This window comes from Nylanderia fulva, unplaced genomic scaffold (assembly GCF_048542155.1).
Source record: "Nylanderia fulva isolate GAGA-0341 unplaced genomic scaffold, ASM4854215v1 Scaffold25, whole genome shotgun sequence".
NCBI lineage: Eukaryota > Metazoa > Arthropoda > Insecta > Hymenoptera > Formicidae > Nylanderia > Nylanderia fulva.
The window spans coordinates 1,000,992-1,025,444 of NW_028190314.1; the positions used below are offsets into that span (position 1 = coordinate 1,000,992).

General features: G+C 32.2%; 2 protein-coding genes across 2 annotated transcripts in view; both read right to left on the minus strand.

Annotated features, from left to right (window-relative positions):
• Positions 1–19,174, minus strand: part of LOC114941159 (uncharacterized) — a 34,324-nt gene extending 15,150 nt beyond the window's left edge. The window contains 7 exon segments of the mRNA XM_085483393.1: positions 1–266; positions 510–695; positions 769–1,023; positions 1,332–1,591; positions 2,088–2,270; positions 5,936–5,996; positions 18,760–19,174. Coding sequence (XP_085339519.1) covers positions 1–266; positions 510–695; positions 769–1,023; positions 1,332–1,591; positions 2,088–2,270; positions 5,936–5,996; positions 18,760–18,768 — 1,220 coding nt within the window. The 5' untranslated portion in view covers positions 18,769–19,174.
• Positions 19,175–19,943: 769 nt separating this feature from the next.
• Positions 19,944–24,451, minus strand: LOC114941084 (putative RNA-binding protein 19). The gene is made up of 11 exons (XM_029315941.2): positions 24,299–24,451; positions 23,960–24,164; positions 23,691–23,884; positions 23,353–23,589; positions 22,992–23,265; positions 21,783–22,903; positions 21,493–21,695; positions 21,291–21,407; positions 21,072–21,177; positions 20,812–20,935; positions 19,944–20,551 (listed from the first exon to the last, which is right to left on the minus strand). The coding sequence occupies exons 1-11, from the start codon at positions 24,332–24,334 to the stop codon at positions 20,469–20,471; spliced, it is 2,700 nt and encodes an 899-aa protein (XP_029171774.1). The 5' UTR covers positions 24,335–24,451; the 3' UTR covers positions 19,944–20,468.
• Positions 24,452–24,453: the final 2 nt, after the last annotated feature.

Here is a 24,453-nt window from a genome sequence, read left to right on the forward strand (position 1 = left end):
CTATTATCCCTAAGTAAAGTTTCCTTGGCAGCTTCGATCAGTGGATAAGGTCGACCATGGCACTTGCCGCGGAAATCGTCATTGTCTATCGACCAGAACATGATGCCTCCCAATTTCTTCTCGTTCACGTATCGAGCTTTTAATTTAACTACATCTTCGTCGTCGTATCCCACCCATTGATTTCCTTTGAACGCGTACGGTCCCATGGCTTTGGGATTCGGCTGAACGACCTCCCATTCGTCGGATTCCGCTAAATTCTCGCAAATCTATATAATCACAATACATAATTTTTCGAGTGTAATTTTATAAATAAAATATGTATATTTATATGTTTTTAATAATATTTATATTATTTCATTAATATAATTTAAATAATCATCATTAATTTAATTTAATAATTAAATAATCATTAATATAATTTAATATAATTAAAAAAAAATAAAAAGAATTAATACGCTATATATATTTGTATTTGAGAAGAAGCTTTGATAAATTTGACATCATATTACTTCGTAATAGGCAAGATAGCCCTTTTCTCGAGTAGCCTTTCCTTCGACACCCGGACCGTCCGCTGGTGATCCAAGATCAGTCGCCTCCTGGTTAAACAGGGTATACGAGCGACCGTATGTTGGTATTCCAAGGATGATTTTGTCCGCGGACGCACCCTTCTCCAGGAGATGATTGATCGTGTAATCCTAGGCGATCAATCAATTATCAATTGACTTGTTCGAGCAATAATACACGATCCTGACAAACGAATTCTCTTACAATAGTCAGCTCGGCGTCGTAATTGTACTCGTTGTCCTCTTCCAGAGGATACAATGGCGAATGATGATTGACAGCGGGCTCATAAGCAGAATGATAATCGTACGAGAGTAGATTGATGAAGTCCAAGTACTCGTTTAGTCTAGGTACGTCGTAACCCTTATCTATGTACTCGATACCAGCAGGCACCGCCATTGATAACAGCAGCCTCGGTCTTCCGGTTTTCGAGGACTCTCGCTCAAATTCCTCGTAAAGTTCCTGTCAATTTACCCAATTTATCATTTTTCATTAATTTTTTATATTATTTTGTATTAATCCATTTGATTTTATTTTACAATATAATTAATATATTTTATTTATAATATATTTTATATAATATATTTTATATAATATATTATATATATATATATATATATATATATATATATATAATATAACATATTTTATAATATAATTTAATATTTTTGACATTCCCCTTTTTAATTTTTTTTCTTCACTAAATTATCCTGCAAGAGATTTCATATTCTTTCCTCGATACAATAAGGAACTGTTGAGACATCATCTACCTGCACCAGGTTGGCGTAATTGTCCTTGTCTCGTGGTTTCCCGCCGTCTCTGAATGTCGGATATTCCCAGTCGAGATCGAGGCCGTCGAAATGATTTTGCCTGAGGAACTTGACGGCGTTCTTGACAAACTCTCGCCGTCTCGCAGGATCGGCCACCATCGGTGAAAATCTGCTGGAGCCCTCATTCCAGCCACCGATCGCCAGCATCGTCTTCAAATTCTTATTGTAAGTCTTCAGACCCGTAAACTTCGCGTATCCTCCTATCGAGCGAGTTCCAATGTTAATCAAAGAGTGAAAGTTAAACATTGGCTAAGTCATCCAACATGATATGTTCCACATTCATCAAATATAATGCGTTGCTAAACAAATCGAGACATGTACAGGTAGATACTGATGAATAGCATTTTTTCAATATATAAGAATGTCTTTTGCAACAACTGAGAATAATATTTTTTAACACTCGACTGGTATTTGACATTTACTCTTTCAATTTCTCAGTATGTACATAAGTGAGTTGTGTTGCTCTCAAGCTTATTTTACAAATATAAAAAGCCATCGACGATTTTAAATGACAATTGACTATAATTTAAGACGTCTAATTTTTTTCGCTTTAAATGTCATCGATATTTAAAAAATTCCCTTCAAGTTGATAATTAATGATAATCGTTGATACAATCGCGTCAGCATTACGAATTAATGTGATGTAGATCATCGAATAATATAAATACAAATATCATATGTATTAATTTATGTTACCTTTCTCGATATCTTGATACTTGTCGAATGGTTTCAATGCATTCTCTTTTGTGAATCCTCCGAATGCATAAATTAGATGTGTGCAAAGATACGGATTTATGTTTTGAGGAGAGAATTTTGCTGTGCCGGGTCGGTACACCGACCAATTTGTGTAATAACAAATAATTTTACGCTCGGCAATTCCTGAAAGAACAGTATAATATTCAGGGAACAAATAAATATAAAAAAGTTAAAACTTTACATTTTACATTGCACATCTAAATGTTTACAAAAATTATTTAGTCTTGTGAAATAATAGCATTAAAATCATTTTACTAAATATATGTATATTAAAATAATTTAATAATTACATTTTTTTATATTTAAATATAATTACAAAAAAAATAATTTAAAATATTTAAAGCTCGACTCTCTAATTACTCTCACACAGAGAAGAAAAAAATAAGACTGTTTTATTTCTATTCGTTATTCCCGCATAATAACTTCTCTACTTTCAACAGAAGTCGTTGAATAAAGAGACGGCGATGATAAATGTATTCCGGTGCATTCAGCTCGCTCCAAGTCGCGAAGAATCGACACGGTTGTTATCTACAATTTCATCTTTCAATATTAGCTCGCGTCGCGACAGACGCGTGTCGTTGCATTTTCACAGCAGCCGCTGAATGCATACGCGTATATTAAAAATGCATACGCGTGACATGCATCGAATACGGTGTATATATACAGCTATGCATACCTCGCGCACGCATGACACACTCACGCGTTAAACGTTTGCGAGAGAAAACCGGGAGAAATTGAAACGCGATTGGACTTTCGTTTACGTTGTACGCGAAGAAATATAGGCTTCAACTCACGCGGCAAGGTGCTACTACCGACTCTAAAAAAAACCATATTACAGACACTCGTTACATTTTTTTTAAGTGCAATTTTATTCGGAAATAGAGAGATATTCAATATTTGTAGAAAATTTCTCATACTGATTTTATTTTAATTTCTCATTGCTTTTGACATTTCAACATTTTTTGTATCAATGAATCTCTAGTAAGATCTCGTTTTTTTACTAAAAAATAAAAAATATATTCAATTTTGTTCATTTGCATAGATTATTATATTTGTAGAAAATATTATACAATATTTGTAGAAAATTTCTCGTATTGATTTTATTTAAATCTCTCATTGCTTTTGACATTTTAATATTTTTGCATCAATGAATCTCTAGTAAGATCTTGTTTTTTACTGAAAAATAAAAACTATATTCAATTTTGTTCATTTGCATAGATTGCTTTTTGAAATCTAATTTTCTCCAAATGATCCTCTACATAATGTTCACAATTTGTTGCAATTTTATAAGGTAAAGAGGAAGATTGTTTTATAACGTTAACACATGATTGCACAGAAGATCAGATTATATTGTAACACAGAAGATGTGATCTGCATTAATCTAACTTTCTTCAGCGAAACGTTACGACGAACCATAACGCCACGTAATCTGATCAAAAATAGGATTGCGAAAGCGAGAGATAAGTATTACGTGATATATTGTTTCTTCGCGATCGTCCAAGCGTTTAATTAGCCGAATGTACCTGTGTATGTAATAGGGATAGTAGAGAGAAGGACACAGACCGAGAGAAGTATGCATCTCGTTGCCCTGCTTCGCACGCGCATAATCGTTCTCGAAGGCTGACTTTGACGGCTCGCCGAGTTCGCGTGTGTTTGGCTACTCGCGAGCACTTTCGAGTTGTCGATGAATTTATCCGCCGTGCTTTCACCGATCGTGCATGAAACGAGGCCGAACATCGTGTAAAAACAATACGAGCTATGCCTGCAAATTGAGATTCGCTGTTGACCCTGACCAGGACCTCGGCGAGGTCGACAAAAATATCCCCGACCGATCGATTGAAAGCGGTGCGATTTGTGCGAGTTTAATCGAAGATGACATATGATATGTATAATTCTTAAGATTACAGATAATAGATTATAAATGTCACATGCACATTAATTAATATATATATAATTATATTAATATATATATAATTATATTAAGATTTAATCGTTCTAATTATAAACTTTAGTTTTAGAAGGCATGAAAAAATAAATTCCATATCTGCACGTTTATGTAAAATATATACTGAAATTATATAATTATATAATATTAATTAGTATTTTATTACACAATTCTCTAGTGCGAATAAATATTTATTTCTATTTTCTATATTATTTTTTACTATTTCTATTATTTATTTATTATATATTTTAATTTATATATTTAAAATAAAAAATTAATAATAGCATACAATTGAAAAATATTAAAAATTATATTCTTCTACTCAATTTATATATACTTATAAAGTTACAGATTTGAAACGTAAAAGTTGATTAAAATAAGATATTAAAATTAAATAATGAATAATGATTATAAATATAAAATTAAATAATGCTAAATAATAATTATATGATATTTCAGAAAATTTGAAACGTAAAAATTGATTAAAATAAGAAATTAAAATAATGAATAATAAATAATGTAATGATTACAAATATAAAATTAAATAATACTGAACAATGATTATATATAAAATTTTAGATGGATAGCAACAAATTCATAAATCCAAATTGAGCAAAATGTGTCATTAAAATTAATAAGGAAATTTCTAAATATGTTTGTGCAACAAATCGCATTTATGAACTCCATCATCTCGACCAGCCTCTCAAAGATCGCCGATACAGGAATGCTTAAGATTCTCTTTCACTGCACAATCGAGAATCTACTCGTGATAATCCCACGCTATATATCGTCATTATACAAACGGCATATAGCAGCATTAAGATACATAATATCGCACAGTTAATGTCGAGTAAGAGGCTTGTTCGTGATCGCGCGTTTTTCCGGATTTGTCAGTTAGATGTGAGAAAAATTACGAGGCGTGATTTTATACCTTCGCGTATCGCAATGCGAAAAAGTGTTATTGTTAAAAACCGTTGAATATTGCAAGCTGGAAGTCTTGACAGGTCATCGCTCGTTTACGAGACAGTTTGAAAGATTAGCATCTTACATGAGCGATCCTTACGAACGTCCTTTCGTTCTCCTTCGCGAATTCCACTCTAATTCTCTCGCACTCTCATCAGTTACAGCACCGGTCGCTCTCGCGGAAATCATTATTGTTTACGAGTTTCGCAGAAAGGTGAAAATTCTGAGATACATCAAGAAGCGAATAAACACCTGTCGGATATAAATGCGATTCGATTTTGCAAGCTGTGGTTTACCTTTACCCTATATCTTATCTCTATTGTTTCCTGTAAGAATTTATTTCTAAGATGCCATTTCTGCACACACACACATATATACGAAGAGTCTTGTTATGTGCGTTTGTATTTGATGCAAAATGTAATTTACTATCACTCGTATATAATTATACAAAATTCCGGTATTATTAGAAACTAAATGAATATCAAATTAAGGCACGTCAATCACTTTTAAATTATGAGTAATTAAAGATCCAAGCTCGTTATTAAACTCAAAAGAATAGATAACAGAACCTTATTTTTTACTTAATTTTAAATTAATTGATATTTTAAAAGATTTAAAAAAAAAATTTGCGAATATTTTTTAAAATTATAAACGTGCTGAAAAACTAGAAAAATATTGTTAATATTAATTATTGTTATATATGTTGAAAAGAGATGAACAAGAAACGATAGAATAAAACATCGATAGTTGAGAGAATGATATACACTCGAGTCTCTTCCGTATATATATAATTAAAAAACACATATAAATATTAAATCCTACAACTTTCTCTCTTATAATTGTATTTTTATTAAGAAAGCTGTGAAGAGAGAAGACTTACCATTTTGTATTGTGGCAAGTAAAATTCCCAAGCAGAGAATCAGCGACGCTGCTCGCATCTCCTGCAACGGAAAAAACGATGCGTCTCATTAATAATTCATCATTCGCCGAAGAGACGTACATATAATACACATTGTGCCAAAGTGTGCTCGCTGAAGTGAGAGTCTCGCAGATAATTAATTCATAACGAGCGCCCAACTTTGGGTGGCGTTCAATTTCTCGCGTGTCGCCGACGAATTAATAATGAGATAGTCGGTGTGGCATCATCAATAATTGTGTCGATAAAAATTCAGTAAATGATAGAAAGTCTGCGGCTATCACAAAATGAGACATTAATACACATTTTAAAAGATTCATAAGAGAGAGTATAATTATGTATACGAAACATCTGATATAAATACAAAGTTAATATTTCGCTTCTGTTTTCAGTGCTCGCTTTGTTATTTAAATAAAATTATATAGATAATCATATGTACATGAAGTTTCAGCGTCATCTTATCCTTATATAGATAATAAAAATACTTGAATATTATTATTAAGTAGCAGAACTTAAGCAGTAAGCAATAAAAACTTAGAAATAAAAATAAAAATGTATTTTTATATCCCTTTTATAATTTACATATTTTATACCTGTGTTACATAAACGGTCTTAAAAATAATATTATCTGGAAATATTGTAATATTATTTAGATGAATCGCCATGTAATATTAGATATATTTAAAACAAAATTATCTTCATCTTAGCTAAGATAGATTTATATATTCTCATCTTTCATCTCATCTTTATTTAATTTTAAAATAATCTAAGCACAACACTGTCTGTGTTCAACATTATCTATAATCGCAGCAAACAAGCGCGAATTCATTCGCATCGCGATAAATTAGGAGGTATAAGAGTTTGATTTGGAGAGAGCGTATACATTATAAATGTAAATTACAAATTTTTTTTTCACGTGTAAGCATATCGCTCTGATGGGAATGAAAATTTCTCGTTTATTCACATAGATCGGATAAGATGTGTGAATTAAAGTCAGCGCATATATGTTTATGAAACACGTTCGGGGGTTACGCGAATACGTCGGCTCCGCTTGTAATCGCTTATGCAACCGCAGAAATGTAAAGTGCACGAACGAGATGCACTTGTTGCCAGCTCTCGACCCGACCACGATCGCGGGCGGTCCGAGATGCCTGAATTAATAAAGATCGATGACATATGTACACGTATCGGGATGTCGGACCGATAGTGTCATGACACACACACACACACACGTGCACACAGAAGTGACCACTCCTCGTTACGTAACGGATGTGTAAAGAGAAAGCAAGAAGAAAGAACGCGGCGCGAGACTTTCTCGCGGCGCGTTTCGGGTGGCGAGTTTCGCGAGTTATGTTAACGTTACGTTGTAAAATATGTGTAACGCTACCCGATCGTGATACGAACAATTAGCGCCTTCGCGGACCCTGAAAGTTTAATGAGCCACAGACAAAAATTCCGGGCCCGCGAAAATCGCGGAAGATATTTAGCACGAGTGATGATCTAACGGATCCACTTAATTGCGTATAGTGAAACTCAAAACATACTCGAGATGTTATACTTCCGGATATCTAAAATTGTCGAGTTTTTTTTTTCAATCATAGATAATAAGAGAAATTAAGAGTAATTGCAGATGTTTCTGCACTGAAAAAAATTTATTGAATTCGAATAAATATTTATTTCAATGCTGCCTATAATAAATCATTTATTTGAAACTAATAATACTGATTTGAGGTGAAAAATATTTATTTGATATAAGAAAATCCTTTTCAAAACGCAGATAAATATATTTATTAATTTAATTTTTTTTTTAATCAATCTTAATTACTTTCGCGCAGCAATCATTTAATTTCAGGCCTAATTTGACGTGTCATGACGTTCTTGTATATACTTTACTCTTAATTATTCTTCTCTTCTTTCTCTCGAATATAATTTCTAATATATACATTGAATTAATTTTATATCTTTTAAAGAGAGAAGATATGTATAAAAATGAAGAAAAGTTTGCACCTTTATATTTACATTTTTAGACGACACGTGCGACAATAATAATAATATATCGATACGGTGCACTGGACTTTAATAAACGTAATTATAGCTATAATTGCGCAAATTCCGGCTTGCTTTCGAAATGCACAATTAACACCTTTTGCAATTGCACAGACACCTGTTCGTAATCACGGCTGATAATAATCATCTTCGTTCATCGTCACGACACGTCGCGATCTGTCTCCTCCTCTTCTTCTTCGCGCACGTGTGCACCTTCCCTCTCGCAAAGCAATGACCTATGTATATGCGGCTAGCATGTGCAGGGTGGGTCAAAAAACTCCGGACCCCTTTAAATGTCAAATAACTTTCTACGCGACGCTGGGGATCCTTGGAAAGCGAATACGCGATGAGCGGATCAAGGGAGAGCGTTCTCCAAGCGCACTCACGCACACACGCGTGCATCGATCAAGCACTCGGGTGGCTGCTGGCTTTCTGGGAGTTTCATAACCGGAAGTTCGCTCCGTGCTTTCGTAGCGCGAACCATCCCCTTCCTCTCGCAGAGCCTATTTCTGATGTTATTTTATAGAAATAATTCAGTGAAAGTCAGTTTAAAAATATTTTGTCATTTTCTCTTTTTTTTTTTGCAATTTTAATTCGATAAATAGAGCTGCGAATTGTTAATAAAATTTTGCGAGCTAGATAGAGATGTTAGTTATGTATATATATAAAATAAAATTGGTTCGAGTTTTATGTGTTTATACGTGTCTAATTGTATATTATTATTATTATTGTATAATAAATCTTACTGACTGTCTTGCCATAATTATTGGTATTATTATTTCAGGAAAATTATTTCTAAATTACGACTCATCAAGAAGACCTATACTATTAACTAATTTTTTGTTACATCTCTTTCTTTCTCATGGAATAATTAACTTTGACCTTACTCAGATGTTTCAATGCGACGCGAACAAACTTTGGAATGTATCCATTTATGTATATAATGTGTGTGTGTGAGATAATCAAGAATTTCTCATATAGAAAGGAAAGATTCATTTACGATGCGCGAGATGTTGCTAATTGTGCAAAAATATGCAGATGCAACACTTAATTTCGTATATAACAGACCCAAGAAAGATTCCTACATGTCACTTGAATGTCCAGATTTATAAATATTTGGCGTCACGAAGATTTGCGTCCAAAAGCAAATCGTTACGAAAACATTTTGTGACGCAAGAACGCAGTTATTTTTCGTATAAAAAATAAAATCTCGATTATATAAAAAAATTCATTATATCGCGCATGTCGTATTTTTTTATTTCTCTCCTTTATCCTCGAATTATTTTTTAAAAATATTTTCTCAATAGCAACGTTACATTTTATTTATTTAATAACTTTTGCACATAAATCCCGATTCTTCGCATAACAAATTATAGCGATGTTATTAAATCTGGATATCAAGGATATTCTAAAAGATTGTAATATTCAGTCGATGCGTCTATCTAACAATATTTAATACGGATAATGGTTTTGTTCAATCAAAATAGATGCGATGGTATTCCTATAATCGTAATTATATAATTAATACGTATATGCAGAGTATCGGTATTACGTAAACGGTTCTGCCGCATTGCACAAAAGGAAAGTGACAACAACAATGACGTTATGCAAATGTTTGCATATATGCGCGCATCTTCGACCCAAGATTTTACCGAATTATTTCCAGCGAACGTCGACAATCTCGCCTAACAATGTAATACGCTGCATTTCGCTCAAGTATTCAGTACCGGTTGTTGAACCAGTCTAATCTGTAATCGGTTTTCGCGATGAAATACCAACTGCTCGCCGGGTTCTGGTCGATCGAGAAATAACCGAAGGTCGGGACATTTCGAGAATGCAAATTATTTAATGCACCAAGTTGCATTCATGTTTCTCCCGACTGACATACGTTCTCCATCTCGTACTTACATCGTTGATAAAATTATGACGTAGTAAATTATTGTTTCGCGTCAATAAAAAAATGGTATTTTCATACGTTTTTATTAGTATAATAATTTCCGCATCCATAATCTAATATATGATGGAGATTATCGAAAGTATTTAGAGTATAATGTATCATGAAACTACTCATTCTTGCGAATGAAAAATCAATTGCTCGATTAGCTAATGCATAGAGAGAAACAAAGGAGAAAATATCTCCCTTCAACACATTATTTCTTCCTATAACTTTCGAAGAGGAAAGAACATTCTTAGAGAATGTTTTAGGTTTCAAAATATAGTGCATTTTTTAAATCAAATTTCGTAGATAATGATTTTACTTACAAATTTATCGAGTTAAATACTTATTAAAATGACAACTGATAACCCTCTCGACAATAAATCGATATAGAATTTTATTACAAACTGAAATTATCGCTCTTTATCTAAAATTATAAATGTTATGTTAAATGATTTGAAGTAAAGAATAATCTTAGTGTTTTCGTGAAAATCTTTTTTATACTTTTTAATATGCAAATGAATTCTAATGCATCTTTTTTCAGCATCTAGTGTCTATTTTTCTTTCCTTCTCTGTTATTTATATTTATAATTGTGTATCTTTCGTATAAAATTTTTCACATTTGAAATTTAAAGATAACAAGTATCTTTTGGTATTTAAATTGTTTTGTGATTTGCATTATTAACTGCGCCAAACTGTAATTTGCCGATGCAAATTTTATGACGTTGTCGTTTCTTTCGTGAAAGAATTCCGAATTAACGTTTTTATTATCTCAATATTTATCGGTCTCGATCCCGCGGGAATAAACGAAAAGACGAAGGCAGAGCACGAGAATAGAATCTGTTCACCAACCGAAGCTACGGCTATAATAATGCAGACGGCATCTCGGTTGACCTTTCGTACTACGCGCCATATATTTCCAGAACCAGATTTCTGGACGCCCAAGGTTGTATATAAAACAACCATAACTATACTGGACATTGCGTCGTTGTTTACGCGATATGCCAGGAATAATGTAGTCCTTCGGCTATTTTTGAGGGGCCTCAGTCTTCTTTATTTCGCTGTTAAATTGCTGATTCTCGAAATGAGAGAGAAATTCAAGAGTGCAGTATGTGGAACATGTTTCAATCTTTTTGCATTTGGCAACTTTGCCAACGCAATTTCTGTTATTTAATTGGTTAAAAAACTAAATTGCATAATGACGCATAATACAGATATAAATATTCAATAGGTATATATAATTTACATATCCAAATTTTCTACGATATATAGATTTGTAGATGTATTTAATGTTGCTAATATTTGCTACTATGTGGAAAGATATATATGCCTCGCAGACAAAAGTAAGTTATAATGAAAAAGTATATATACGCGCCATTCAAATAATAAATCATTCTTTGAAAGAGAAAATTGCAAGAAAATAATGAAAGAACCATACATAATGCATTTGATGTACTGTCATTATATCATATTTATATTTTACACGATTTCTCTTTCTTAGACGAACTATCATGTTATTATATTTCCATGTTATATACAAATTTCAATAATTTCTGTTTACTTTTTCATGTAAAATGGCAAATGTATATATATATATATATATATATATATATATATATATGTATTTTTTTAAATTTTATTTAATCTAATTGAATATATAATTACGCGCGCAAAGGTTAAGTTATTCTTTGATAATAAAATCTTAAAAATTACGACGCATGTGTAAAAATTATTATCGCAATCAATGCATTCAAAATATATATATTAATTATGCAATGTATAAAAATTCAATATTTAATCTCTAACAAAAAATAGAATTGTCTACAAGAATTTTTGATCAAAATACCTGCGTTTTTATTAGACGCGCGTCTTCATACGTCCGCCACGCTGAACGACTCGCGCGAAATTGATCACGTGATTATCAGTCTCGCAGTCGCCATGTCTCGAAGTTCGAGAGTCTCGAATCGAGACTCGGACGAGAACGAGAATCAGTCAATCAGTCTCGCACGAGACGCGCAGCGTGACGGATGTGTGGGATGTACAAATCTAACGGATTCTTGTAAAAAATTTATATATTTTTTGTCCTATTGTTAAAGATTTAAATATTGAATTTTTATGCATTATATAATTATTATATTTTCTTGCATGCATTGCAATAATTTTTATGCATGCATTGCAATTTTTGAGATTTTATTATCAAAGAATAATATAACTTATTCGTTTTACACGTAATTATATTCGGGTAGATTAAATAAAATGAAAAAAAAAATATATATATGTATATTATTTAAGGAATAATATAATATACAATATATGCTATGTGTGTCAAGATATTTAAATATTTATACACTGAAAAAAATTTAATTATTCAAATAAATATATATTTCGATACTCCTCTATTTGAAACTAGTAATATTGAAAACAATTTTTATTAATATAAGAAAATATTTTTTAAAACAGATAAATATTTGTTTCAAACAATGTGTAAAGAGAATTATTTTATTATTAAAATAAATATTCGAACTGTTATATAATAAATATTTGAATTCAATGTTTTTTTCAGTGTACTATACAAGAAATTGCAATAAGTTTTACTGAAAATCGCGGTGGCTGGATTTATACAATAATTAAGTGACAGGTTATACAATGTTTGCAATAACTCTTTAACGATATGAAAATGTATATGCGACATTCTTGATCTAAAATCATTTTTTTTCTGGCCTCGGTGCGCGCATACTTGTGGTGTGCGGGCGATCGAGATTTCATTTGTCGCTATTTGACCGCGTTGCATGCGATTAAATGAGATTTAATTTTCACAACTCGCTTCTTTATTCATTAATCAAATTATGTTGAGTTTCATAAATCTTGTTGAAATCGTTAATACAATCGTACAGCTAATCAAATTTTAAGGCAACATTTGTATCATATTTAAAGCAAACGATTCGAATGTATAATTATAAATATAATTGGTTCAAAGACAACATTAAAGTGAAATTCGCATAGAAAATCGGACACGTATTCTGAAGAATAAATAATTATAATTTTTCTACATATTTGCTCTAATGTAAGTTATCATTTACTTTTGTTCATATACTCTACAATATCACAACTTAATTGTATAATTCAATTCATATTTATCGTATTAGCACTACTTAGAGTTTCCCAACATTAAATTAATTTGCACGCATCGTGTTAAATGCTAATTAACATAAAAAGTTACTGCAACTTTCGCGTTATCAAGTTTTCGTTACGATTAAACGCCACTTTCGAGCAATCATTTCACTGCCATCTCGAAAGTAAAGGAAACGTAAAATCGATTTGAGTTGTCCTGGAAGACCGTGCTTCATTCACTTTTACTTTCTACGGAATTCGCCCTCGGGGCATTCGAACTCTCGCTCTCCTTCGTGGAGAATTAATAGGCCGATTATGCTGGCAATTAAGTCTTCTTTGTCAAACCTCGATGATTCGTTAACTTTCGTTCATGTTAAAAATTAAAAAGAGAAAAATCGAAATTTAGCAAACTGTTAATTCCTATTTTCTATTCATGTGTCATAAACAAATAATTCATTTTTTTAAATAAAACGTATTGATAAAAATGGTTTTTTATCTTAGAGTTTGTTCTTTATATATATATATTCTCAATTTTATATATAACATTTTTATTAATTTCTATATTTCTATACATATAATTTATTTTCTCTTCTTAACGAAATATCTTCAAATGTATTTGATAAATAATTTTGGAATAAAGTATTTCCTCTTTTGATTAAAATATTTTGCATGACCAACATAACAATGAAATAATACTTGTTGACGATGAAGAAATGCTTTTCATTACATTTTCATACCATTTGTGGTTAAGTATAAATTAACATATGATGGTGATGTCAGAGCTTTCGAATTTTGATAAACGAATTAAATTAACGATGGTTATGTCAGAACTTTCGCAATCGCAAGAAGATGATTTCGAAGATGCTTGTTTACTTTAATTTACACGTAGAAATAAAATATTCTAACCACACACAAAAATATGAGATCATCTATATCGCCTATATATTAAATAATAATAGCTTTATATAAAAAATTAAATCAATCTGTTCAGAATCTCTTTGACATTGCTTTATTAGCCCATAAATTCGGCTCTGAATTTAATTAGTACACGAAATCGTTTGAATAAAATAAATATTGAGCAGACACGTAATAGCATCGCATTGAGTATGTTAAATTGCATAGTAGCAATAATGAAGTTGCATTTAACATCGACGAAAGATCTTGCCTCAAGCTACGATTGAAAGGTCGACCGCTGTCCGTCCTCCGTAAATGTCTTTTATATTTCAACTTCTATCTCCGACTCGTCGTTTTTCCCTTCTTTCAAAGTGAGGAGGAAACTTTTCATTTCGGGACATCGACTTATTCTTTCACATCGCATTCTTCCACGTGTGTCTCGTGGACACGCAAATATATCCGCCAACGTATTTGCGAAGGTCATCGACAACAAGGTCGGTTTCAATCGGCATTAAAATCCTGCATCTCTTCGGTCGAGTATATAATGTGCAAATTTACTTTCACTTAGGAAGTTACACCGTAAAATGACGCATGATCTGAGATCAATCCTTATTTGAGATATGCACTTTTTTATTTTTGAACCGGTTTAATTACGGAAAAGATCGGAACCAGAGATTTTTTTCCAAAAAAAGAGTCGAATAAATTAATTAAATCTTCTTCTCTAGAAAAATATATTTATTAGCTAAAATATTAAGTATAATAAAATTCAACAAATAATTTTTTAATGACATGACTTAAATGCTTTATATAAGGCGAAATCTGATTTTGCAGAAACAAATATAGTAAATTGTAAATCCATATAAGACATTTCGAGATCTCGAATAAATTTAATCTTCTTCTCTAGAAAAAATATATATTAGCCGAAATATTAAGTATAATAAAAATCAACAAATAATTTTTTAACGACATGACTTAAATGCTTTATAAGACGAAATCTGATTTTGCAGAAACAAACAAAATAAATTGTAAATCCATAAAACGCATTTTCGCGATCCCGATGACTCCGATCTGCTGTCGATCGTGAATTTTTTTATTCATTAGATTGAAAGTGCGACTTTTTCGCAGCTTCCAAAACGATGCAAATCGCCCTCGTTGATTCGTGGAGACGCCGAAGGATTACGACGTCCGAGTCACGATTTCGCAATCGAATTGCCACACGCGCCTCGCTCCTTCTTTGCGGCGATTTAAAGTGGAGTTGCATTGCGAGGTCCCCTCCTTTTTCCATCCGTCTCGAGAGGAAGCCGACGATCGTGTTCCCAGGTATTCGATATGCGGTTATAGATCGCGCCCTCGAATGATCTCTTCCATTGCAGCGCGCCTCGCGATACGTTCAATCGCGCGTAAATCCTGAGAAGTTGCGCCGCGCTGATCTACTATCGTTGCGAGAAAGAGCGAGAGAGATACGCGGTAAGAGGTTCGTTATATTTTTCCCAGAGCCTTCTAAATCGATCTTTTTCCGACGATTATTATTCCGCAGAAAGCGAGCCAATTATTGTTGCAATGAATCTTTCATTTTTTCTCTCTTCAATATTTATGTCGATTACGAGATATGCAGATTTAGAAGAAAAATACGAAAAACCATTATATCATATAGTGTTGAATAAAAAAAAAATATATCTATTTTTAGTGAAGAATGTATAAATAAAATAACAATGTAGTACAACGATCTTGATATATGATTATGATTACATGTATGTATAAGGATTACGTAAAGCGCAATATACTTTATGGAGTTGTAAATTACAATAGAGTTAATTATAATAAGTGAAAGAATAATTATTATAAAAAATATTAATTATAATTTTTTAAAATATGTTTTTAATGTGTGTGTCATATGCAAAACATTGCGGTAAAAAATAACTGAGTTTGGTTTGTAAAGTGATGTAAAAATATAAATTTTTCTTGCGCAAAAACCATAAAAATTTATTCGAGAAAATGTAGGTATGCGTGCGTATCTCAATTTCCATCAGTAGACGCATCGTCTATTATATAGAACAGTAAAGTGCATACACTTGCACACGTGGAAGTGAGATTACGCGAATAAATTCGATCCTGCTTTCACTGTCCAAAATTCAAGTGAAAATTAATTCAAATTGATTCAAATGACCGGTGGTACCACTTCATGCCTCTGTAATACTTGATGGAATATTATTCTGTAATACTTGATAGACTAGTATTTCGACTTGCGGCTCAACTATGTAATAGTCGTATATTAGCTAAATAAGAAATAAAAAATAACCAATGAAGCTAAAAACCGAAGTAAATCGTAGTCGCATATAAAAGAATAATTTATAAAATATATAAAATATGAATTAACTAGAACATTGGAATAAAACGTGATTACATAACGTGATTACATTATCTTCCACTTTCCATTTTTTATTTTTTTTTGTCGAACAACCTGTATTAAATTCAACTTTTTCTTTATATATACTTCGCGTAATGTTATTCTTGAAAAATTCCATGTTGAGAACTTTGAAGTCTTTACTTTAAAATAACATCATTCGTTCTCAAGATCTCGGAATTAATTTTTTTGTACTGAATCGTTATAATAACGTAATTAATTATTTTACAATCAATTATTTCCAGCATAGAATAATAGTCGTGCCTACGAGATATTCCTTTCCCTCTTCATCTATTTCTTTCTCTCTCTCACTTTCGTGCTCATTAAACTCCTCGTCGACTCGTTGAAAGCGTGACTAGTGAGATGCAAAGGAAAAGAGAAAAAAAAATTAAAAAAAAAAATAAAAAGGAGCGAGCGCCTACGCCTATACGGACGTGCCCATATAAATTTACACTTCTCGCAACTCTCTGGTTCTCAAGGTTTTTTCTCCGCTCGTGAATCGCGTTTTGATACCGCGGGGCGAATATGCAAGTCAAATGTTTTTCCCTCGCCTCCCCCGGGTGTGTTGTATTACTCAACGAAAGAAAAATACATATATATATACCTATCTTTCCTCCCGGAATTCGATCTCTAACAGAGAGAATTTAGGGAAGAATTTTATAAAAGTTTCTTTGATTAATAAATTATTAATGAAATTTATTAATATTTTTTATTGTGGTAAATATTTTATTAATATAAAAAATATGAATATACATATATATATATATATATATATATATATATATATATACATGTATATATATATATCTTTCCTCACGGAATTTGATCTCTAACACAGAGAATTTTCTTTTAGAAAAGAAAGAATTTTATAAAATTTTATAAGTTTCTCTGATTAATAAAATTTACTATTAATATTTTTTATTGTGGTAAATATTTAATTAATATAAAAAATCTAAATAAAATTAATTATAAAATTCTTCCAATACCATATTGTCTCACAATTGCCATGATTTTCAGGGTAAATTCTAAGAGACACAATTCTCTCCAGGAATATACCTCCGACTTTTACCCTCGTCTCACCTCACCGAGTCACGTCAAAAGGTGGATTGCTTTGCACTCGCGTGGAATCATATAGGACAGATCACGACCGCAATCAAGTATATACGATTTCTCGTTAATATCGATGCGATTGCAATCATCGATCGCTCGCGCGGAACTATATCGTATATATATATATATACGATAAATTGCTAACCGTGTGCGGAAAATGAAATATAATTGAGTTTAAGCAACGGAAATGTAACGGAAACTCTCCTCGCGGAAACGCCTCCTTCGAAGGAAGTTCCCGAATAAATATTATTATTCATCGCGCAAGAAGAGATCCCGCAATCTTCACCTGCGCGTTGCGTTTGATACAAAGATAACATACATTCGAGCACAGGAAAGTCCGCACTTCCCGTCTTGTAAGCGCAGTCCTTGTGTTACTTTTCCGAGAGTGTTTCGACATAAATTCTAATGTCGAAATACCTGTCAAAAGTGGTATAAGTCGATGTCAAAAGATTGACAAGAGATCGTGAGACAAATATAATAAAAAAAAGACTCGTTTAATATATTCATTAATATTTTTAACAATTGTGATGGCAAATTTTCACGTCGGAATCTATTTAAATGCATATTTGAGTGAAGAAATAAATGAGAAAGATTAAAATTCATGGTTGTGCGATAATAGATATGAAAAAGAAGATTGCGCGTTTCTTCTTGATGATTGTCAAGAAAGGAACTACTAATAAAACACCGCATATTATCACCTTCGCTTAATGTTGATGTAACTGTTAATGAGAAATGCCTATCATATTAAATCGGATAATGACTTATCTCATTGTAAGAATGGAAATTGTGTTCTCCAGTTTATGTTTATTTTTTACTCTAGTCACCCAGTGACTTAGTTCCAGTTCAGCCAGGAAATTATTCAGAGAAAAATAAATATGATCATTTTCAAGAAAGTTTTTACCGGATATTTAAAATTTTCGCGCAAGATTTCTATCTTCAAAATAAAAATGAAAATTAAACCATCCAAAGATTAATTTTTCCGATCCAGTGTGTAATGTATATATATATTTGATTGACACTTTAAATTCTAGTTTCAACTTTTCCAGAATAAGTTTTCTAGAGATATATTAAAATTAAAGTTCAACACACAAATAAGTCTTATTCTAGTTCTTATCATATTAATCACTTTGACAGAGCCTGTGATAGAGCGTTTTTTAGAAAATCAGACTTCGTCATCAACAATCGAATCCCGAAGCTCATTGTGCAGTTAAAGAAATTGAATTAAAGAGCTAATAATTACCTAGTGATGACTCAACCAACTGAATTAGAGAGTGAAATTATTCTTACCCAGTCCATGGTTAACTGCTCGATGTGATCCTCCGGTGACGATTTTCTGGCCTATCTTCAGAGTCAGAAGTCTTTCTCAGCTTGAACACATCGCGCATCAGGTGCATCTGCTTTCGGATGCACGTGATCCACAGCGAGACGATCGTGGTTGCACTCCTGACCTTGTATCTGGACGATGACACTGAAAAAGGACGACGTCGCGGCACTTAAAAGCAATTATCTGCGAACGAATCGCGCCAGCAACGTTCTCCAAGACGAAGAGCGCTCGACTGACTTAGCTGGCGAAGGTGGACCACGAGCGCACTGTTACTTTCATGGGGGATCGTCTCCCATACCGCTGCTACTAGCACCTTCGTGGGACAACATCGCCAACCGGTGTTGGGTCCCACCAACCGGAACCGCGTTTCCAGTCCTTCGCGATGCCGGGGAGAGGACCCCCCGATGCAAAATCTCTGGCGTGATGCGGCGGCGGAGGTGAAAGGAAAACATTTCTTCGCTGTCTACCTCTACCGCTGCCGGTTCGCTTCTGTTCCTTGAGCGTGGAAGATTGTGTTGAATATGAAGATTATTGTTAAACGGGAAACTTTGAAGATGTTGAAACTGTTATTTGTTTTTTTTTCTAATCTGTGTAATTAGAATTCCATTATATGTGATAAGATAAAATTGTCCATTAGAGGAACAGATAAATTATTCCTAAAAAATGTCTACTGAGAAATGCTCGACAAATTCAAAGTTTATCCGTATGTACAATTTATTTCGATGTAATCAAATTCACGTGCAATTTTAACAGTTTAAGATAGTATCAAAAAATAATTAACTTCGCAATAGTGATCTTTTCATTTAATACATTCTGTACGCAGTTGTGAAATTTGTGGCATTGATTGAAATTTCCGCAGGCGCAAATTATTTATAATTGCATATATATATATATATATATGGTGTTTTAGCAAATTTCATTATCCTTATAAAAGCAGCTTGTATAATCAATTTTAAGATAGCGATATCAATTGGATTTTTTATCTTAAGAAACAAGAAGGACGGATTGGGAGAATAGAAGAGAGAAAAAATTATAGTCATGTTATTTGTTACCTAAACACAAGTTACAATAATTTTTCACAAAACATGACTATGATTGTCTCTCTCTTCTTATCCGGTTATCACTTTTTAACATTAAAAAATTCGTATAAATATAACATTAATTTATACACTTATCATATTTATATTGGCACTATTATATATACAATTATTATACATCACTTATGTACAAATATTATACATTACTAATCAATGAAAAAAGAGAAAGTGTTTTATGTGCATTGTAAAAAGACCGATTACTGTTAAGAGAAAAGGAAAAGTAACATAAGTAACGTATGTAAGTTACATACATTTATGATAAGTGGAAGGATAGTAACTTAAACATCGCATTACATCGATTGTTAAACATCAGACTCGTTTTGTAAAGAAGAAAAAGTTATAGTTAAACGTGACACGAAGGTCAATATCGCGCAATAAAAATTCTTTCGACTTCCCATCAATCAACTTGGATCTTTGCCAATGTGAAATGGAAATCAATATAGCATTGTTAAATATTGATTCCAATAATGTCCGTGACATTCGTATTTGTCAGAATTGTTAAATTATCGACAATCACAAAAAAAAACTACAAGAGTTTTTATATTGACTATTTTTCCGCTTAATTTTTTTAAATATTAAATGTCAATCGATTTTGATTCGACGAGGCCAACACTTTCAGGATCTAACGTAGATTTCTTGAATCTCTTCGTTGAATCCTCTGCAAAAAAGAAGTTTTTCACTAGAATAAACTTTTTTATAAAACCAAAAGGCTCTAATATATAAATACTGAAATTCAGGCTAAATGAACTAATAAGCCAGGTGTAGAAAGTAGAAGCAACAAACTTGTCTTGAAATCTTCTTTATTTGATTTGTACAAATTTTGTGCAAGGTTTCAAGACAAGTTTCTATCGCGTATCAATACGTGAATTAATTTATGCATTATTTATTAAAATGCAATAGATATAAGAAATAAGTTACCTTTGTAGAAATGTTTCGCAGTGCGTTTTCTTATTTCTTCGATACCTTCATCTGCCTGTGCCCACTCAAGCACCAACCTTCGGCCGTACAAGTGAGTACTTTGACATAGTGCTTTAAACGCTTTCTGCAAGAAATAACGACATAAAATTAGCAAAAAATGGAATAGTTTATTATAAATATCTTTAAATAAGGTGATTTTTCATCATGTATGGCACATTAGATTTATTAATTTGAATTAAATTCTATAAGTACAAAATTACCTTTGCGTCTGTTTTCGTGTAATATTCGATGAAGGCGAATCCTCTGTGCTTTTCAACACCAACTAATTTCTTTGGCAACCGTACAGCCTTCAACTCACCATACGATCTGCAAAATAACAATTAATAAAAATATATTCTGCATTAATAAAGATATTTCGGCAAAGTATATATATATATATATATATATATATATATATATATATATATAAATGTACATACTTGAATAATTCGGTAATTTCCGCAAGAGTTGCTTGAAAGGGTACGTTTCGTACTAAAATCTTAGAACCAGTTTGTTCAGTAATGTTAGACTTCTTTCTCGTTGTTTTAACGTCAGACCTAGAAAGTAGCGTAAATCATTTATTAAGATTTCCTAATTTTCGACATGACAAATTAAAATGATAAATCAAAGCATTTTCATTACATTAGGGTTCTCTCAGATCGCTTTAATTCCAAACTCTTTCCATCGAGTACCGACATCTGCAATGTTTTCAATGCACGATCTGCATCGAGTTTTCTCTTATATCTGATGAATCCATATCCCATAGATAGCTTGTTAGTCGGATTTTCCGGATCTTTCTTAGTGGCTATTGTGACGTAATGAACAGGACCACATTTACCAAAATACTGAAAACATAAAAATGTGTTACTACATTTATGCGTAAAAAAAACTACAACAATCATCCTATAAATATTAAAATTTTAATTACTTACATCTTTCAATTGTTTTTCTGTAGTTGAGAAATTGATATTTTTTACAAAAAGCGTGGTGTCTGGTTCAGGTGGCTCATCATCCTCCTTTGTTTGTACATTCTTATTTTTATTAGATTCTTCTGTTTTAACTTCTTCTGCCAAATCTGTCGATTTTTTCCCTTTTTTTGCATTACTTGCAACCATATCAGTCTCAGATGCAGGCCTGACGAAACTGTTATCTGGCGCCCATTCTAGATACAACGGTAAATGCTTATATTTTTTATAAGCCAAGGCGTGGAAAGCCTTGCGTGCTTCGGACGGCTCTAAAAATTCGACTAATGCTGTTATACCTGCCGGTGGCATCACAATACGCGCGAGTACCCCGTGCTTGGCAAACATTTCTCGGATTTCGTTCAGTTTTGTTTCAGTTGGTAAATTTTTTACCAAGATTACAGTGGTTGATCTCTTCTTGGGTGCTTGATTGAAAGCGTCCAGGCACACGCCGTTTTCTTCTAAGAAAGCTTTTGTATCTTGAATAATTTGCGTCTCTCCAAGGGCCAGTTTGACCGCGGCGCTCATCCCATCCGATCCGTCTTGTAATAACTGTTCCTTTGTTGTACTATAGCGACTCGCGATAGCATCCGCTACAGCGTTCTGTTCAAGAAACAGAGTATTCCAATTGTGCGATGAACCTGCCGTCGCCTTATTCTGCAGCTCCTTCTTTTGTTTGTAAGTTAAATTTTCCATGTCGATGTCTTCCAAGGAAGTTTTTGCCTTTCCAGGAAGAATATGTAACATTCTACCACTTAATACGGAACCATCCAGTTCAGTGTAAGCCTTTAAAGCATGTTCTGGCATCAAGAATGTTACTATGCCAAAACCTTTTGGTTTCCTAGTCTCTTTATCCACAGGTAAATTCACTTCGGATAGAGGGCCATATTTTTCAAACAGTTTTCTTATATCGTCTTCTGTGACTGTATATGTCAGATTTCTGATAAACATTCTTCCAGATTCTGCTATATCCTCTTCATTCTTTAAGGCGTCTTCTTGTTTCTTCCATTTAATATTTTTATTTCCTACTTCATTGTTAGATTCAGTTGCCTCTTTTTGCTCATATTTAGATACAAATATTTGCTTTCCTTCTGCATGAATTTGAAACATATAATAGAAAATATTAAAATATATTTATCACACATTTGTTATTATTTCATAATTAATATTGGTTTTTACCTAGGAAACTCTTATTTTTCAAAAGAGCTTTCTTCATGGCTTGCTCCGTTTTAAAACCCACATAAGCAATTCCTTTAATTTTAGGTGGAATTCGTATAGATGCAACTTTTATAGGACGAAAAAATTGCTTGATATGCTTTTTTACATGTTTATATCCAAGTCCTCGTAATTTTATAGTGAAGAATGTTACTGGACCATGTTTTGGCACATTGTTAGTCAGAGACTTTTCATCACTTTTTACATCTTGCTGCTTTTTCTTTAATGCTTCTATATACTATAATTTAAAAACATTATTAATATATAATATATACAATATTAATATCAACATGATATTCAATGATAATCACAATATTATACATACTTCTAAATCCGATACAACTTTATTCGCAATCTTTTCTTCTTCTTTACTTTTATCCTTTTCCTCCCTGTTTTCACTTTCCTTAGATTCATCATCTTCTTTGGCATCCTTAGACTCATCATCATTAGATTTTTCTTCCTCAGTTTCCATAGATATATTAATGTCATTATTCCAAGTTGCTTTTATATCCTCACCATTATGTGATTCCAGAAATTCCGTGAATAAAGGATCATCTTTATACTAAAAATTTAAAGCCATATAACAACTTAATGAACAATAATTTCCCTTGACTAATAGAAAAATTAATCTTTAATTATAAAGATTAGAAAAATGTATTATACCTTGTCAAGTGTTTCCTTAATTTCATTATTCTTTTTTTTCGCTTTCTTTTTATCACTTTTACTTTCTTTTATATTATCTTTTTCTATACAATCTGACAGTTTTTCCTTCGATTTAACATCAGGAGTTTTATTGATCTTGTTATAAGAGCTGTCACTTGCATATTTGCTCCATGATCTAGGCTTAGATGAATCACCTAAAATGTATCATTTTATATCAGTAGAAGGTCTACAATAATCTTAATTTAATATTTTTATATTTGATTACATACCTAAACTTGCACACTGCTCAACAATTATTTTACATGTATCAATATATGTTTGATCAAAAAAGGACTGCGCCAATTTTGCTTGCTCCTCTGTCTTGAATCCGATGAATGCAAATCGTCGAAACTTTCCATCTTTCGTATACTTCAATTGCACATCGGTCACAACACCCTTTTGACTAAATAATTCTCTCAGTTTAGTGTCTGCCACCTGCGTACACAGGTAAAAAGTTAAAATAAATACGTGACATCATGAACAAAATTATGTGCATGCATGGGGAAGTATTTTGTACAATTTATCAAAAAAATAAATATATATCATATAACGTTAAATATTCTACATACATTTTTCGGCAAATTCTTCACTATTAAACGCGACATCTTATTCAATAGTCTCTCAAAATTTCAATAAAAAATTATACGAAATGTATATACTGTTGAATGTTCTTCGCGACGAATTCGGACCACGTGCAGATTTACGAATTCGTTATTTAGAGAGG

Bases quoted from the DNA above. Each gene is read 5' to 3' on its own strand.
- LOC114941084 (XM_029315941.2), bottom strand. From the start codon at position 24,334: ATGTCGCGTTTAATAGTGAAGAATTTGCCGAAAAAT. The intron at 23,885-23,959 runs GTATGTAATCAA...GATACATTTTAG, and splicing joins TGAGCAGTGTGCAAGTTTAG to GTGATTCATCTAAGCCTAGA. The intron at 20,936-21,071 runs GTAATTTTGTAC...TATTTCTTGCAG, and splicing joins ACACGAAAACAGACGCAAAG to AAAGCGTTTAAAGCACTATG.